This window comes from Tachysurus fulvidraco, chromosome 15 (genome assembly GCF_022655615.1).
Source record: "Tachysurus fulvidraco isolate hzauxx_2018 chromosome 15, HZAU_PFXX_2.0, whole genome shotgun sequence".
Lineage (NCBI taxonomy): Eukaryota > Metazoa > Chordata > Actinopteri > Siluriformes > Bagridae > Tachysurus > Tachysurus fulvidraco.
The window spans coordinates 11,265,380-11,284,523 of record NC_062532.1 but is presented as its reverse complement, the minus strand read 5'-3'; the positions used below and the strand labels follow the sequence as shown (position 1 = coordinate 11,284,523).

The 19,144-nt window shown below is 40.7% G+C and overlaps 1 protein-coding gene across 2 annotated transcripts; it reads right to left on the bottom strand.

Moving 5' to 3' along the window:
* Positions 1-33: 33 nt before the first annotated feature.
* Positions 34-17,368, bottom strand: arhgdia (Rho GDP dissociation inhibitor (GDI) alpha). Of its 2 annotated transcripts, none has more exons than XM_027141463.2 (6): positions 17,212-17,368; positions 5,398-5,593; positions 4,335-4,418; positions 2,929-3,005; positions 2,241-2,304; positions 34-1,954 (listed from the first exon to the last, which is right to left on the bottom strand). In XM_027141463.2, the coding sequence occupies exons 2-6, from the start codon at positions 5,582-5,584 to the stop codon at positions 1,755-1,757; spliced, it is 612 nt and encodes a 203-aa protein (XP_026997264.1). In that variant the 5' UTR covers positions 5,585-5,593; positions 17,212-17,368; the 3' UTR covers positions 34-1,754. The 2 variants fall into 2 exon arrangements, with proteins under 2 accessions (XP_026997264.1, XP_026997265.1); XM_027141464.2 differs by having other exon boundaries at positions 5,398-5,590; positions 17,212-17,364.
* Positions 17,369-19,144: the final 1,776 nt, after the last annotated feature.

Below are 19,144 nucleotides of genomic sequence, written 5' to 3'. Positions count from 1 at the left end.
TAGGGGAAAACTGAATGAAACAAAGAACCACAATCCATTTTGAACACTTTTAATGTTGACACAGATGAACAGTAATCTCCTTCCACAGTGATAGAATGACAGAAGTACACAGAGCCCAGACAAAAGCGAGAAGCAAGTGCTAAAAATCTCCATGCAACATTATAGGCAATGTTGTCGGTGGGAAAAATGTGTATATCGGATGTATTCCCTATTCTGAGATTAAACCTTGAGGTGAAAGCGGCTACACTGCATCTAGAATGAAAGAACACCCCAAGACCAAAATTGTCCATCTTACCCACACACACCTCGGTTAGAGTTTTGTGTTCATGTTTGAGGTCTTCATAAAGCAGCTTGTGGTGGTAAATAGTGGAGGCACAGCCAGTGATGTTGAAATTTTTATCTGAAGCATATAATAGTTGAGGTCTGCAGGCAAAAAAAAAAAAAAAAAAACAGCCCTTTCCGCTACGAGAAATCACTTTAGTACTTAGTGACAACTTGCGTAGACCAAGATGCTAAGGGCACGTTTCAAGAAGTGAGCACTTGCCCTCTTTAGAAATGGACATGTTTGGGGAAGAGAATTTGACTTGACAGAATTTAGAAACGAATAACACAAGAGAAGGTACAGGGGACAATACAATTTCAGCAGAGTTCACCTACTTCTACTGGCCTTCATGTGTTGGTTTATAGTGAAACAAAATAAGTGGAAGAGGCCCCGGATGAAAAGATCCTTCCCAAGTGGAAACAGCCGGAAGCAGAGCGAGCAACCTTCGCTCCAGCCATGGGGGGAATGATTTTATAATATTTAAAACTGTTACACTTCAAAAGGCAAAAAATTCCTCGACATCGTGCTATAGGAATAATTTCTTAAGGCCACATGTTTAAAAGAAAAAAGAAAAAAAGAAAAGAGGGGGAAAAGTTAGGGGTGGGGCAGGTGGGGGGTTAGAGAAAACACATAGGCCACCACTAGGAAGGCTGATCAGTGGGAGTTCCCCCAGTGGACAGGAGGTCACGTTTGCAATAAAGTCAGCTACATTGTTTTTGAAACACTACATTACCCACGTGCAAACATCCCTGCTAGGAACACATGTTTAAACGTCAGCTAGAACCACTCACACCAACCACTGCACACATTATATCAAACATAAGGTACACGTTATTTTCCCACATGTATAGGGTTTAGGAAAGTCAATAGCTCTGCCAGTGGCAAAACGTCATGCGGCACCATTTCCCATTACTTCTTTTCAAGGCAGATTATGGTCATTTAAACAAACAAACAGACAGACAAAAGAATGAAGAGAGAGATAAGGAATGTAAGGAAATCTGCACACAGGACACACACATGGGTACGGTATAGGACACAGAAGGATAAGCATGGGGGATGTGAAGATTACCAACAACAGCCATGTCAATAGCATTCATGTTTTTGAACATTTTTTTCCTCTCTTTTTTTTTTGTACTTTTATATACAAACAAAACAAAAACACAAAATTTGGATTGTGCACATTTTTGTTTGTTTTCACATATATTTTTTTTTCATGAAAATCCTCAATACTCGTTCATTGGAAGGGAGTGAAGGGGAGGAGCAATTGTAGAGAATGACAGATGCTAGAAAGATGGACGGAGTGAGCAACGTCGTCGATTAACCAGTTACTCCATAATGATGGTACTTATGTGGAAATGGATAGGAAAGAGAGGGAGGAAGAAGAAGAATGGAAATCGATGGAGAGGAAAAGCAGCTGAGGTTCAGGAGTGACTTAGTCTTTCCAATCCTTCTTGATGTTGAGGTTCCACTCCCAGGAAAGGTGGTCGTGCTTATCATCGTCAGTAAACTTGGACTTTAAGGTGTAGGTGCCACGAGCCAGCATGCCCTTTGGAGCCTCCTCCAGTGGGGTAAGGAACTCGTATTCGGTTGGTCGGGGCCCATAACTGCCCACCATGTAGTCGCTCTTGTCAACTGTATTACAGAGAGAATGAATTAAATAAGAAAAAGAAAAAGTAAGCAACACTCAGACAGTTGATTAGGTTACACCTAGTTTAAATGTCTGCATATAAATGTACTATACATCTCTCTCACACAAATCTCTGATAAAATGAAAGGATGACCATGAGGAGGAGACAAATAGCAAGCGAACCAATCATACTAGCACTACAGTACTACTTTACTGCCACTAAGCAGAAACTGAAGTGGATGGAACAACAAATTATTTTTTTAGTAGAGTTAGCAACATAATCATACTTACTCTTCACCCCTTTCCTAAAGGTTTGTTGTACATACTTCAGACCGGAGACGATCTCCTTGTTTACCTGGAAAGATTTACATAGAAGAAAAAAGGGATCAGTTTCCTGGACAACAGCGTTAGGCTTTACTCAGCCCATGTGCCATGATGCTCCAAGACCGGTTTTCAGTCACAGTGTAGCTCACTGTTACATTAGACACAAGACGGGTACAAATGACCAAAATAGGAAATCTCTTGGCGATGTTAATGTTAGAATGACAACTAATTCAATCAAATGGCTTTAATAGAAATCAAGGCAGATAAAATGTTCTGCTGCAAATTGGTTAAAAGATACTTCCACTGGTCACTACTAATTACGGTCTCCATGCCACGCTCAGTTATAAAGGTCAATAATCGGCGATAATCGGCGTGTAGTATTTGAATATTCTCATGAACGACTCTTTACAGATGCTCGCAAAACATCACCATTCTAGAACACTGAGCATAAAAGAAACTGTAAAAGAAATTTCCCACTAATGAACTTTTAACGACAGCACAAAGCCGTCCGTGATCGGTTGTTAGCACGACTGCTAGTATCGGCTGGGGGAGATTTGACAGAAACTGTTAACGATGACTAATACAAGCTGCTGCGGTGTAGAATGGATTCTTTGGTCCAAAGCAAAAAGACCACAGAAACAAACGACCGTCTCACCTTGAAGCTGATCTTTATCCTGTACTCCACTCCTTCTTTAAGAACAAATGATTGCTTTTTGAAGCTCTCCAGGTCTCCTGAGTAAACAAAAGCCCAGACAACAGCAGTAAATACACATTCCAAAAGCTTATTCAAGGGTGTTCTACTAAATGACTCAGGAGATGAGAAATAGCTTCAAAACTAGAGAAGAAGAAAAAAAAAATCAGAAAGTCCAGAAATACTTGGGAAGTACCGCTGGAATATCATTAACCTTTGTAAATCTAATATGACAATTAAACAGAAATAGCAGCATTGGAGACTGCAGTGCGAGTCTCTATCCAGCAGATGGCTTTGTGCAATCTGTCCTCCTGCACTCTCTCCTCTACCTCAAGCACAAAGCCCTGCTTTCTCTCTCAGCCATTTTTAGTTGCAGTCAAGTCCGTGTCTGAAGTCTGAATTACACCGAGACAGTTGGCCATGAGGGTGTATGGTAAGGGTTTCTTTCTACGTCTCGCTCGTTCATCAGATTGTACATTGATTTGTACATTTTTAACGATACACTATATGCCGGTCTAAATCGCCTTTTAGGCCGAGTACAATTTGGATCGTTTTTGGCTAAAAAGATCTTCGGTGGTATTTGTAATAAACGGTAACAGATACCAGATATACCACAATCTAACACACATCGATCGATTACGTTTCACATTAAAGAATTCAAAACATTCTTGATATTTAGTTTGACAGGACGCACTCAGTGCCTCTTTAAAGAGAGGAAAATAAAAGGTTTCTAAGAGCTTGCTCGGTTAATATTCTAGAGACACGTGTTGACAGGCTGTAGATTTTATTGGGGAGAAAAAAAGAAGACTGTCCTACATAAAACATTAGGAGGTCTGCAAATACATTCTCTAATGAGCCTCGTAAGTGGCTGTGATTCACAAAGGAAAAGGAGGCGTAGATCTACCAATGTGTATTCAAACTCACAGCACTCACACCACCTAACTTAAAAAAAAAAAAATAAATCTTTAAACTATTATTCCGGGAGATCAACTTCATTCTAGTGTATTTTGAACATGGTAGAATCATCAGTTTAGACACTGCAATAAGTACAAAGTAAATATTTTACCCATTGCATATTTCTGTGCACAAAATCTGAATTATTGCTACTCTTCAGGTTGTACAAGTCGGTGATTTTATACTAAATAGGTTTTAGTAAAAAACAAAAAAAAACAACAGCTTTATGCAGCAAAAGTATTTGTATGAAGTGCATTATGTATAAAGTACAACAGGAATCAATCAATAACCATTATCTGCTTAATCAGAAGTGGACATGATCGCCAAGCACGCAGTTCTAAACCCAGGAGCTCTTATATACATTAGGCATGTTGTAGCATGTGCTTTAAGATAACAGTCTGCTTGTCGTCACTCACCTTGCAGGTCAAGGGTCAGAGGAGCAGGGGCCGTTTCACACACTAAAGTTAGCCGGGTAACTTGGACGTTGGGAATGGTGGGATCTACAAAAAGAAAAGAAGGAAAACATCTCGGTTTAAAATCATGACAAAATGCTGGGTGGATTCTTAAGAGACAGGACTCGACCGGCTGGGTTTTGACAAGAGCCGGCGTATGTGGACCAAAGCTATTGTATAAAAAGACATTAAATCGACTAAACTCCACCTGACCAAAATAAAAGCTGGAAAAAAGAATGGAAAACAGTGGAGAGTTTATTTGGGTGCTTCTATTAGGACAGCGATGACAAAGCTGGGCCTGTGGGGATGTGACCTCCTTTCTGCCTATTCATCTCAAGACCTGCCGTCTACAAAGTCGGCGCTTCGGTGCACGGGACGTTTCCAGACGTAACCGTTATTCAGGACATCTAGTGAGCGCTGAAGCGGTCCTGCTTCTCCAAGCACACAACCTCCTACAACGCGTTTGTCTTTTTTTTGTTATTTTCAAAATATTCACTTAGGACTCAAGTGTAAGTAAATTCCGATCGCTGTAGCAAATAGCACATTATATATATATATATATAAATATATATATATATATATATATATATATATATATATATATATATATATAATTATATTACATGAGGAATCCATAACCACCTTGAACTTCTAACTGTAAGAAGCAAAGCGTGTTTACAGAGTCATTCACAATCTGTAAACCTCACCCCATTAAACACGGAATTTGAGACGAGTGCACCGAGTAACAGAAATATGACCATAACATACAGTGAAGACGAGATGTTAAAGTTAACTTTAACAAAGACCTGCATACGGATGTAGAACGGTGTTATTAGGAAACAAGGAAGAGAATTCGGTTTGAAATATTTCTCAGTTTCCACAGTTAGCTCAAACTCAACACAAACCTTCCTAAGTTGTGGAAAAATCCTTTTATTTTGCTTTCACTGAGTTTTGATGGTCTTATTTCAAGTTGGAAAAATAATTTTGTGGTTTCAGTTTTAGTTATGCAACACACACACACACACACCTGCGGCCACGGCGGTCGAGCCAAGCAAAGCCTCTTTGTACTTGCGCAGGCTCTCGTCATCCTTGTCCAGCTCCTGGATCTCCTGCAGGGTCTTCTGTGCCGGCGGCTTGTAGTTCACAGCCTCGCTCTCCTCGTTCTCGGCAGCGATGGCTGCTAGCTGCTCTGGGGTGGGTTCGTGCTCGGCCATGATTTACTGCTGGAGACACAAACAAATAAACTTATTTCTGCTCGAGACTTGCAATTGAGACGCGAATATGACTTGTGAACAACAGCCCGAAGTCTTTATCGCAGAGCCACTTGCCGTTCCTCAAAAGTATAGAAAGGATGCTCACATCCAGTGAGCATCAGTTCTGCAGGTAGAAACACCTTGATAAAGAGGACAGAAAGAAAGGCTACAGAACCACTCTTTACAACTGGGCTGAGCTGAAAAGCATCCTGCATGCAGATTAGGATGGAACGGCAGACCATACGGAGTTACACCCCGGTCACCAAAGAAAAGACGTCCGACACTATAGTGTCTTAGAAAGGGTGCTTACAATTTGTATACAACCATAAACATCCCTTGTAAGAAGATTTACAAAATCACAACACAGCAGTTCCTATTATTATTATTATTTTTTATCTAGTCATATAACAGTGCACTTTCACACTGTCGCGCACGAACCGCTCTGAGCCGGAGTGTGTGACTTGGACACAAAGGCTTGGCAGCAGCCCAATAAGGAGGACGTAATCGGGGTTGTTATGGTAAGAGAGAGGAAAAGGGAGGAGGTTGGCCCTAAGGAGAGCGGGCTCTCGGTGAAAGGCTGGAACTGAGAGGCCTGAGTGAAGGGGAAGAGAGAAAAAGAAAGCGAGCGTTAACATGCACAGCTGCATTCAGCTCTAGATCAGTAAAATATGGGTTTATAAACATACACCCTATTACAAATCAAACGCTCTCACAGGTAGGTCATACAGGCTTCTTTAGCATAGTGTGCAGCTTCCTTTTTCCCTAACTGGAAGATGCAACACACGTACGCACTTTTTATTCTGCTGCAATGCAGCGGCATTGAAACTGATTCTTCTCTAGATGTTGAGAGCGGTGAGCGAGTGCCAGCGGTCTGTTGCTCTCTGCTCGGCTTGTGCAGCGCCCTCTGCGTCTCGGCTGCAGCTTCCTGTTCCTGTAAGGCTACAAAGTACTTTTGCTCAGTGCTACTTTTGCCTTACATGGTGTGCGTGCATGTTTGATTTACAAGAACACATGCAGAACAAAACTAAATTATATTCAAGTGGTATTTTTCCTCAAAGCATATGAAATGTGAGCATTCAGCAGAGATTCAAGACAAAGCAGGCCAGAGTTTTTTTTTTTTAATAAGACATGACTTTGTCCAGAACAACACAACTTTTTACGCAAGAAGCTTTTTTTCCTATTTGGGAAATCATATGAATCCTGCTCATGCTCTGGACTGTGTGCAAATTTCTGCACAAGACGTTCTCTAATTCAAAATTTTTATTTATTTGTATCGTGCTTTTAAACAATGAACATTAGCTCAAAGCGGCTTTACAGAACAAACATAATAAAAAAGTAATATAAAGATTAATATAATACAAAGTTCCAGATTATTATTAGCCTTATATTTAAATGTGTTTGTATTTATCCCCAATGAGCAAGTCTGAGGCGACTGTGGTGAGGAAAATCTCCCTTGGATGGTAAAGGAAGAAACTTCGAGATGAACCTCATTTGGGTGACAAATTAGACAGCCAAGAAGTCTAACTAATGTAAATCTCATTCGCTCAGGATCAACATCATAACTCACAATGAGTTACTGCACTTTTATATGGATTTACACTGTCAATTTTTGAAAGCTTCTACCTTTCAGTCAAACACCCAGATATAATATTAAAAAAAAATATTTATTTCAGATGAAATGCATTATCTGCATTAAGGAATTATGAAATATTCAAAAAATTGACTGTATAAAAGAGCTCAGGGTGTAAGAATCTGTACGCTTTAACGCGGCGTAACACCATTACAGCCAGCAATTTATGCCCGATGATTAACGGCTCTGGTACGTCCCAAGCTACGCCGAGCCATATACTCGCTGGTGTGCCTTCATAAAGCTTTTCTATGACACCTGGCAAACATGGCAGCGGGGAGAGTGAGCGCAAAACTTGTGTTGTGTTGTTTAAGGTACCCAGCTATCTCCAGGTGAATCCAGTGAGCAAAATCCACCCCTAATGCTTCATACAGTATCACACACCACTCAGAAGACGCAGCCATGCAGGCAGGTGTTAAACAGATGTGAGAACTTACTGCAGAAGATCTGGATGAAGTCATGTGCAGGGGAACGAACCCAGAATGTTACACGCCCTCTCCAACATCCACCACAGATGTTGCGTTTATAAGCACGACGACAACACACACGGCGACAACGCACACGGCATACGTAATAATCAGAACAGAATCGTACCTGTTTTGCCTAAACACACTAGAACGTGACTTTTGAACATATGAACACAAACTACGTGTACACTGCACCATTTTCCTGTCCAGGGCCTCTGCATTCCTATAAAGGCAGACAATCCAGTTCTGCCAACAGCGCGTTTTGGCAGGTCATCCCTAGGAGTGTGCTTTCTGAGCTGAGCAGCTTGGAGGTGGGGGAAGGCTCAAAGAAGTTTGAAAAACTGGGGCAAAAAATATCAAAATTACAGAAAGAGATCAGTGTCAATTTCACAGCGGTATGAAGAAAAGCTTTATGCTGGAATACAACATGTACTGAGGGTGACTCGGTGTAGAGAGTAACATCCGGCAGCCTGGCACCTAGATTACGGGCAGCGAGATGGTGGAAAACCTGCCCAGAATGAAAATACTTTGTGCACTCTTTAATAAAAGACTTCCCTCTTGTAAGAAACCACAGGCAGGAAAGTCATTTCACAACCACAAGCACAGCGAGGGCAAAGAGACCATCACTGTATGAACTCCGGTCGATGCGCTGAATTTACTTAATCACCGTGAAGTAAATGAAGCCTGGAAAAGACATTTGGGTTAAAGGCCCACGTGCACTTTCAGCTGTGGTTTAAAGCACTGAGCACGGAGAGAACGTTCAGCCGCACCGTTCATCAAAACATTTTACTGGCTGGTAAAGACGACGTTTATTCACAAGCGAATGGAGATGAAAAATGATCTGGATTTACTTCTAGACCTCGTCCGAAACACTGGGGCTGTAGTGGAATACAGATAATGTGTCCTAACAAATACACATACAAACAGAAGAAGCATTTTTTTTACTATTATTATTATTTCTTGTTTTAAAGTAGCTCATCAGAAAGGATAACCGGGCATTTGTCAAGTCAAGTGAAATTATTTAAATTCCTTTAAAAATTTTGCGAGCAAATATCAAAAAAAAAAAAAAGTTACATATGCAGTGTTTTATTTTTTCAGGGCTTCTGGAGACATAGTGATAGGGTCCGTATTCAATACCAGTATAGTGTTACAGCAATAGGTCCGTTCAAAGATGACAGTAAATAAAACAGACTGTTTTATAACATCTAGTTCAGAGGAAGTGCTGGTGGTCCTCGATTCGAGCAGATCAGAACAAACCTGCTGGCCACTTGAGCCAGTCTGACAGCGCTGTCACACACAGTACACACTTGCCAGCTTGAACTTGATGTTCGCTTCTCCACCACTGCTGTACCTTCAGTCACACTACCTTACCATCAAGTGTAGAACCTGGGCCGCACCGCTAGACTTGCATGTGTAAGCATGGACAACTGAAGTGTAAAGGATGCGAGATTGAAAATCCCACATGATGGAATAGTCTGGGAGGATAATCTGCATAATCCCATGACTCCTTTAATATCATGAGCACTCCAATGACCATTGAGTGGGATTTAGGCATCATGTAGATAATCAGCTTTAACAAATACTAATCCGAATCGGTTACAGGTATCAGGACCTATAGGCTGCTTCTAAGCAACAATATCCTGATACGATTACTGCGTTTGCGATTACAGTTAATGAGGCTTCACTTCACAAAGTGTCAGCCAGAAAGTCTCCTCTACAAGACTAATCAGCATCCTCAAGAGATACAATTATCCTCGCTAAGTTAGCTGGGAAGACGAACTCATCGTCTCTAAATACAGATTGCAGGTTTCACCGCCGCACATTTGCTCGCGTTCACCTCACATCGGATACCAACCAAGAATAACGTTGCTTAAACTGAACAGGACTGAGAGGGTGTTGGAGATGATCTGCATCGTCAGTCTCCAGTACCGAATGCGATGGAAGGAGAAATGATGACGATCAACTGATGCGCGTTGTTTGTTTGTTTTAAAATAAGCTTTAAGTGACACGTGTGCAAAAAAAAAAAGAAAGAAAGGCTTAGATAACTTAGTTTTTGGAGCAGAACCATTTTTGGTTTACAATAGAAGTAAAGCTTGTATGCATCAGCATCTAAAAATTCATTCCCTTTCTGCTACCCAAATACCCTTATTATATCTGGCTGTTGCTTCACGAAGAAGACTTCATGACCTCCAAAACCTTACTGTCATTGTCCTTTAACTAATGAAGACAGAACCTTTGAGCTGAATACACCATCATGACGAGAATAGTTTTTAAGTCGGATTTAACAATACTTTGCGATGCGACAAAAAAAAAAAAAAAAAAAAAAGACAAAAGCAAGCCTCACTTCAACCTTTTCTTTTTGAATATCATGCAAAAAGCCTAAAGAGGTAGAGGAGCTGCTGAGTGTCATCAGGTTCATGTACAGACTCATATCCTATCGTATCTCACTTGCTGTAGCGTCACTTATCTTAGCCGATTTAAGGCCATTACAAAGTTTCTTAGACTTATAATCTTTTGTGACTATTTTTACAGATTTCACTTGTTTTAGACTTAGTGGTTATTGGGTTAGAAGCCAAAGAAATGACAAGACTGGAGCATTTTCCAAAGTCCCATGTTTTCTTCAATATTTTCCCATTTAATACATGAAAAAAAAAAGAAGTCAAAGCTGCTAGCTTAAACACGTGTAGCAATACTATTTTAACAAGCTAATTAAGAGTAAATAAAATCAAAAGAAAAACTAAACTAATCATACAGTGTACAGCTTGCACTGTTATAAATAGGACAGTCACCTAGAAGATTGTGAAAAATCAGGACAATCCATTTTAATATCAATTTACAACCCAAGACCTTCAAATACCATTAACTTGACACAGCAGAGCGAAATATTTGTATATTAAATACATACATACACACACACACGTATATACACTTTTCCTTCCTATTCTACTGCGATGCTCCCACATCACTATTAGCTGCAGATCAAACCCACAATGGCTCAACAATTTCCTGTACATGGCTCCTCCTCCTCAATTCTTCCATTTTCCCTCTGTTAATGGGTTTTAAAACAACATTTAAAAACTTATTCAGGGGGCATCTGGTTTAAACCTGAGGTGTGTATCAGGACTGGGAAGACCATGCAGCACTAAGCCAAACGTCATAACATCATTGGCAGGTTAAACAAAGTCCTGCACTCGTTTCTAGTAGAGATCGATTCTGAACGTGAATGAAGGAATAAAACCCCTTCTTTTTCTGGCCACCAACGTCAGGTTTAAATCTAGATTCATACACATATTCTATGCCATAAACAGACACACAGATAGTGGCAATGTGTTAGACTGCTCATATCCATAAAGTCCATCAGGAAATGTTTGGGATTCAACCAGATTAGAATCATGGCTTTATGATTAATATAGAGCTCAACACTGTTACCATAACTGGGTCAAGGATCATTTACACAAGGATAATGGAGCTAGAGTTGGTTTATGACTTTAATTGAGCAGTATTTCCTCTTATACTGTGGATTGGGAAATTACTTGAGTTTGCTTCCTCTTCCTCTGAACACTTGTTTCAGCACTTCATTGGAGTTCACAGACTTAAACGTTAGAGCACTATGGTGTCAAAAGAAAACCCAAGGGGCATATTTTTGCAGATTTCCTCCACAAAACATATAATACTCACAAAATTCAGAGTGCACGCAGTTACACTGACCTTTTCTCTAACACCCCCTCCATGTGAGTCACCTTTTAAAAAATGAAACACAGGCGAGAGGAGACGCTTCAAAAGAGCGCCAAAATGCACAAAGGCAGATGACACGAAGAGGTAGAGTGAGGATGGTGTGTGTGAAAATCAAAATACCGGTCTGATCACAAACCGACAGCGATAGAAGTGTTGCATTCATTTAAAAAAATCAATTATAAAGTCCATCCAAGTGTTTCAGGGTGGAATTTATCTAAGCACAAAGCACAGCCGTACCTGTAGCTTGAGCTGATGTAACATTATTGAAGCAATACAAAAAGATCCTAGCAGGTTTACCCTTTGCTCCTGGGGTTGAGCTGTCTTAACCTACCTACCTGACCTGAAAGGCAAAGCGTGATCATTTTAGATTTTAAACATGTATACAAGGATGCACAGTTACTTCTGACACAGTTTGAACAATGCTTTCTAGTCTTTTTTTATGAGCAAAACAATGCATGTATAAAACACACACACACACACGCGCAATCTCTTGCTCACAGATGAACCTATTGCTACCGAGTCCATGTTTATAACATCAGTAATTCAAGCATCTGCTACTAAATTGTTGTTTTTTTGCATGTAAAAACAAGGCTAACGGACTTGCTGAACACGTTATAAAGTAAACTGCAAGGGAACACAACCTGTTTTATTCAGACAGAAGTAAAGCTTTGACATCAGGTGAGTCAATATAATTCAAGCAGTCTGATGGGAAGTTGAGTTAAAGCGAGACTCTTCTCAGATCATTCTGTGCCTCTCAGATATGCTTTAAAAAGTTTCCAAGCCTTTTTCTTGGCACTGTTTTTTTTTTCCTTTGAAGTTTCCTTGTTTACCATTTTCCCATTGTCCTCTTGGACCTGCTCATATTTTTAGTCATGTTCCTCTGCTAAGAGTAAAAATAAATAAATAAATAAATATAAAAACAGCCCAGATCCAGCTTATGACTCATCTCTGAAGAGAACAAACACTGAGCAGACCTACTTGTGGGCTCTTCAGCACCATCAGCCTCCCGCCAATCCTGCGACGTCTGACTCGAGCGTTATCACGCAAAAATTCAACACTTCGCTCCAATCTGCTCACATGCAAATTCCCACCCACCAGCCAGCTAAGCGCTATTACACCACAGCTACCAACCAGTGAGAGTGAAGGCTGACAAGCGATTCCTTCAGACACACAAGTCATTCATTGTGATTTTATTTGAGCTGCTGCTTCACAGGGCGGTGTAACACACTCGGAGGAGAGTGCTATCGACCCTCTTCTGCATACAGGAGCTTACAGACGTCTATGATTGGCTAATGTGACTGATAAGAGAAAGACAGAAAGCAGGCCATGCCTCACACTCAGATAGCAAGGCTAAATATGTGCTCTTGGATCCTAGCCATGAATGTCTGTGGCTTGTCTACACCACTCAGGGGCCCAAATATAACAATGAAACCCTGCGAGAAAGCCGGTCTGCTTCTGACAAGTATCCATGTTGGTTTTTATTATATATTCAAGGTCATGCAACTACTGTTAACCTAAACAACAAACCCAAACAACGAGCAATCCACAAAACAGGAAGTATCCAAGCAACAAGTCTGGAAAATCTGGACACTGTTGAAGGCCAAATATTAAAAGCCTCTACATTATGTAACCAATTAAACGAATTAGTGAAACTCTGGACCCGAGCTACGAACCAGAGTACTTTGACTTGTTCGACCATTGGTACTAATCCCAGAGACTTAACATTCATGAAAAGCACAATTTCACCTTTATGAATGCCAGCATTTTCGCTCGCTCACAAGGTCTCGACAGATTCTACACTAACATTTGAAGCTGACAAAGACAGCTGCTTCATTGTGAATAGGAAGCGGTCTGCCTGCCCCAGGCAAGACACCACAGGCTTGTGTCCCCTGATGGCGATAGGCGACTTCGTTATCGTGATCTCTACTTGGTCAATAACGCTTATGCCATGAGGAGAGAGTGAGTGAGTGAGTAAGCGAGTCAGTGATGCAGAGCCCTACATTATCAGCAGTAATAAACTAAATGCACATTTCCAGGCAGATGATGACTGCATAGAGGAACTGTAAGTAAGGTAAGAATACAGCGTGGCCAGAGAACACAATGAAAGACACACGGAAGATGAGAGCTGCTCTTTTGTTCAGTGTGAGGCCCCAGGAAAAGCTTAAGGTCTGAAAGAGCTTCATGTCAACAGATTATAAAAAAAAAAAAATTAGGTGTAGATTTCGATCGCTCCAGAATCAGAGTTTTATTGTGATAGGTACAACCAAAAATGCTTGATTTTGTAGAAGATTTCCTAAAAAAAGAGAGAGAGAGAGATCCACCAGTGTGCCTTAGAAAACAGAAAACCAAAGAAAACAGAATTCTTCTTTTAAAACTAGAACCAGTGAAGACAAATAATTCAATACGATAGCTCTGCTATGGGATGGGATCTGGCTAAATGTGCATTATGGTTACATCACATGATGCACTGCAGCCCAGATCTGTGGTCATTTAAAAACTAATTTGCAAGCTATTCCTCAGAGTTTGCTGGATTATGCTTTCATGTTTGTGAGCACACAATCACAGAGTGACTGAATTTTTTTTTAATCCTTCACACGAGTCATGGCTAATGGCTTATTTAAGGCTAAGCACATGGGTGGCCAAGTGAAAAGTCAGAAACATATCCATGTCTCACGTGTTTAGAGGTTCTATTTCACACCTTATAAGCACCAGGGGCTGTGAGAATAACTAGAATACCTTCTCATGTGCAATTTTGCATGCATGCCAAGACCTTTAACAACAGCTATGGTATTGTACATAAGCGTCACTGATCTTCTCTCTTTGCACACGCGTCACCTCAGGTGCACTGTGCTGCTATCTGCCTTACAGTATGTGTATAGTTTATGAGTATTTGAATCTCCAGCTGCTTACATGACTGAGTTTAACCAACAGACATCAACGACATGTGATGGCTCGGTCTCGTCTTATTCCAACATCAGTTGTCTGGTGTGCACAGAAACACGGGTACATGAATAATGGTCATTCATTTCATTAGAAACATGCTTTGACAGCAAAAGTAATTAAAGGGGGTTGTGGGGGGAATGGAGACAGCAAGACAAAATGTCATTTAACCTGTACAAATCAAAGGAACAATGCAAAACCCTCAGATTTAAGCTGTGCACTAGATTAGTGAGAGGAAATGTGCTTGAGGTGACGCAGCACTGCATTCTTTCTGCTTCCTGTTTCTTCAGCGTTTTTTTTGCCAGAGATCTTCCGCTTTGAGCGCATTTGCAAAAACGATGCACGAGAGACAATTGGCAAGGCCACGCTTGTTCACCAGCAGGCAAAGGGAAATGCTGTATACCGTGAAGCATTTAATAACCTTTGAAAAACTCCACAGGTTTCCGAGCAACTTTCTGGGGAAACAATGGAATTCATTTTTATAATAATGGTTCGAGTGAATTACCAGGAGTTTATAAATGTGTTAGTAAAGGGCACATTTTCTCTGGGTGTGTCTAGCTAAATGATGCTATAAACAGTGAAATGGGGTTATGGGATGCAGTTGTAGCACAGAGCTGATGCTTTTATTAATAGACACATATTTCACTTAATGCGCATTAATTAAAAAAAAAACTGTACAAAATTTGTATTCAGACACTAAATTATCCTTCAACGCATTGTTTTGTTTTATGTTTCTAACAATATATCAAATTGGATGGATTACCATTAGAATTAAAAAAATCTCTTACTATTCTTCAATATTTATTTTTATGATTGTTGATAATCAAGTACTTGCAATGTCTACAATATGAACGTACTTCTTTATCAAGCCTCAGTTACTTGGGAAAGTGCAAGGCCTAGATGATGTTCAAATCTGGGTTTAAGCTGTGATTTCAGCAGTCTTTTTAGACCATCAGTTTGTATGGGCTTGTAAACAAAAATGAATTGTAACAAACAAAAAGCATAAATCAGAGTGAATGATTTTGTACGTTAAGTTCACGTTTCTTCTCTTTACTCTATTTGTAGCTGTCAAATGTGAGCTGCAACACCCCATCAGTGGCTTTCAAGCAACCATCCTAAAAGATAGTGAGATTTTAGATGAAAAAAAAAACAAAAACAGATATTGTCAGACACCGATAAAGAAGACTAACACCACCAAACACAACTCAGGACCAAACAATTTTACAACGTTAGATTTGGTGAAAATGTGAACCTGGCTTGACGTAATTGATGTTTTCACCTGACCTAGCCTTGCTTCTCACCCAAATATCAACTGATCTGTCTAGTAACAGAAAGCTTGGACATTACTGAACACACCTAAATGAATAAAGATGTGACATGAAGGCTTTCCAGTCTCAGCAGTGAGAAGTTGCAGCAGTGAGAGGGGGCAGAGACACCGCCCTGCTTTTACAGCCATAGAACAAACTAGAAACTCATTCAGGACGGAAGAGGAAACAGATCACACAACACCGTGTGTGCATTCAGTATTCATCTAAAGGTTCGGCTTCAGACTAAATCATGACTGAGCTCTAGACCTCAAGACTGATTCAGGAACAGATCGCCATATAAAACACGTGCAATACATACAAAACTATCAATGATCTCAATTACACAAAACCTCCAAACCTTATTCTGTATTTACAGCTCATGAAGAAATCAGACGATTTTTTTTTTTTTGGTACAAGAAATAAAAACAGCGAATGTGATACATTTCGACCACCTTTGAACTGTCCGTACTTGGTTCTCTTCCATACAGGAAGTTGCACACATTTTCTCCCACCCGCATCTCGGTAACCCACCACATCTAACATCAGGATTGGCTACCAGTTCAATCTCGCGCGCTGATTGGCGAATTACGTTTCAGCGTTCCTATAGCAGGGGGCGGGGCTTACCTCAATACGGGTGGAGAAAAAAACAATCGCTGGTTAGCAAACCTAGCCGAATGGCTAAGCAACGCCCAGGGTAGATAAAGTCGGAAGTTGGAAAAAGTTCTCTAAACAGCATCTGTATCTCTTTATGAACGCGGAAACACTGAATTTGAATCACACACGATAGTAAAATGCCTCATAAATATCACACTTTTACTAGAAGATTCTGGAAAGAAGGTTTACGTTACAGCTAGTTAGCCAACAAGCTAATATTAATATGCAGCACGATGTAAAGCCGTTAAACGCATCTATGAAGCAGTTACTGTATCTGTGAAGCGGTTGTTTCACTTGTAGTGTGTTTCCTCAGGCATTTTTTTTTGTTGAGGGTTTTGTTTAATCCCCCAGAGGAAAGAGTCGTGTCAACTTTCCCACAGGCGACGTCTCAACAACAACAACAAAAAAAAAGCATCACGTCAAAACGTGAGTCCAATTTTAAAACGTCTAAACGTCACGACATAACAAGTAAAGATAAAAGGTGTGTGGGTACATTTTGTACTTGAACGAATGCACACAAGCTCGTTATCAGCACACGGATAAAACCTGAGCATTGTTCAATCCTGATGTGTGCAGAATGAGAAACCTGATGGTTTGCACCGAGGACCGACACGTGCACTGATATACAAATAAACAGAAACAAATAAACACTTCCTTACACTCCAATAGCTATAGACAGAACAGGAAATAGCCGAGCAGCAACTTCACATTTGTTCCCGACTCGCTAACGTTAGCTCGAAAAGCTCGCGTCGAAATTCACAAACAACATAAAACTAATATCGAGCTTCACCAATAGTTCACCGAAAAACAAACCGTAATATATTTAACCCACGATATATCGCTATTAAACCCGCTTACCGTAGAGATGCGGGTGCTGTGACAGTCAATACGCTAGCGTGAGCTTCAACTGACTTTTCAATGGCGCGAGGAGGGAGCGGCGATGTCAGGCAACCACCCGCTTCCGGGAAAACCGGGGCGCGCGCACGTGCTCGCGGTCGACGCATACGTGCGCATGCGCACAACAATAACCATTCCGCCAACCAGAAATGAGTCAAAATCCGGCGTCGTGAACACATCTCTTTTTGATCAAATCTTATTGGTTTTACTGGTATTTTGATCAGTTATCACTTTCCTATTAAGCGATATTGTCAAATTGTGAAATTATGAAACAAACGCCAATATATCCTAAGTGTATATATATATACATACATACATACACACACGCATACACACATATATACTACATACACACACACACACACACACACACACACACACACACACACACACACACACACACACACACATATATATACAGTCAACATTGGACTGCACTACATTCTGCAACACCTGGACTGCCTAGGGACATATGCCCGGATTCTGTTTGTTGACTTCAGTTCGGCACAATAATTCCGGAAATTCTCCACTCCAAACACATAAGGCTCACTATACCCCCTTCCATCTGTCGGTGGATCACCAGCTTCCTGACAGACAGGAAACAACAGGTGAGACTGGGAGGTGTCACCTCCAGCATTCGGGCAATCAGCACTGGCGTTCCACAGGGATGTGTCCTCTCCCCACTTCTATTCTCCCTCAACACTAATGACTGCACTTCAAGTGACCAAACTGTTAAACTCCTGAAATTTGCAGATTGCAGTCTCATCCAAGATGGAGATGAGTCTGCATACCGGCAGGAGGTGAAGTGGCTGGTGCTATGGTGCAGTCAGAAACTGTGCAGAAACAGAAACACCCTCAAAACTGTGGATATGATAGTGGCCTTTAGGAAAGACCCCTCAACACTACTCCCCCTCACAATATCCAACAGCCCGGTGTCATCTGTGGAGGCTTTCAAGTTTCTGGGCACTACCATTTCCCAAGACCTGAAATGGGAGTGCAACATAAACTCTATCATCAAAAAGGCCCAGCAGAGGATGTATTTTCTACACCAATTAAGGAGGTATAGTCTGCCACAGGAGCTGTTGATGCTGTTCTACACCACAAGTCATTGAATCTGTCCTGTGCACATCCATCACCATCTGGTTTGCTGCAGCAACAAAACAGGACAGAAACAGACTGCAACACAGTAAAAACAGCAGAAAAAATAATTGGTGCCTCCCTGCCCACTCTCCAGGACTTGTACAACACAAGAACCAGAAACCGGGCAGGAAAAATCAGTACTGACCCTTCGCACCCTGGACACAACCTCTTTCAGTTCCTCCCTTCTGGCAGGTGCTACTTTGCTTACTAAAACTGCCAGACACAGGAACAGTTTCTTTTCCCAGGCAATCACCCTGATTTACAACTCACCATAATTACATTCACTGCTTCATATCTATAAGCACTGCATTATCAGGACTGTCAGTCATCAAATCATCTGTATATATTACACACACTACCTCTGCTATATATTGTACAAAAAGCATAATATTGCTTGCACTCCCACACTTTTACATAAGTGTTCAGTCATGTTCTATATTCATATTTAACTCATTCTGTCTATATTGTATCTCATCTACATTGTCTTGTATTGTGTTACATCTGTACTTTTGAGTCACAAACAGCTGGAACCAAATTCCTTGTGTGTCAATATACACTCACAGCTTGATATGTAAAAAAAAAAAAAGTTCAGTATCCAAATTTTGCTTTTCACAGTTCTACCATCAGTTTCTAAACATCAAGCATTTCTTTACTGGTTTATTAGAAATACTAAATCAGTGTTGATAAACTGCTTGGTACAGAAAGTGTGGCCTAGTTCAATACTGCTATATTCTGACTTCAGGCAAATGATAAA

Excerpts from the sequence above, each read along its gene's own strand:
- arhgdia (XM_027141463.2), bottom strand. The coding sequence starts at position 5,584 with ATGGCCGAGCACGAACCCACCCCAGAGCAGCTAGCAGCCATCGCTGCC. Across the intron at positions 3,006-4,334 it reads TCTGACCCTTGACCTGCAAG|GAGACCTGGAGAGCTTCAAA; the intron begins GTGAGTGACGAC and ends TTGTTTACTCAG. Across the intron at positions 2,305-2,928 it reads GGATAAAGATCAGCTTCAAG|GTAAACAAGGAGATCGTCTC; the intron begins GTGAGACGGTCG and ends AAATCTTTCCAG.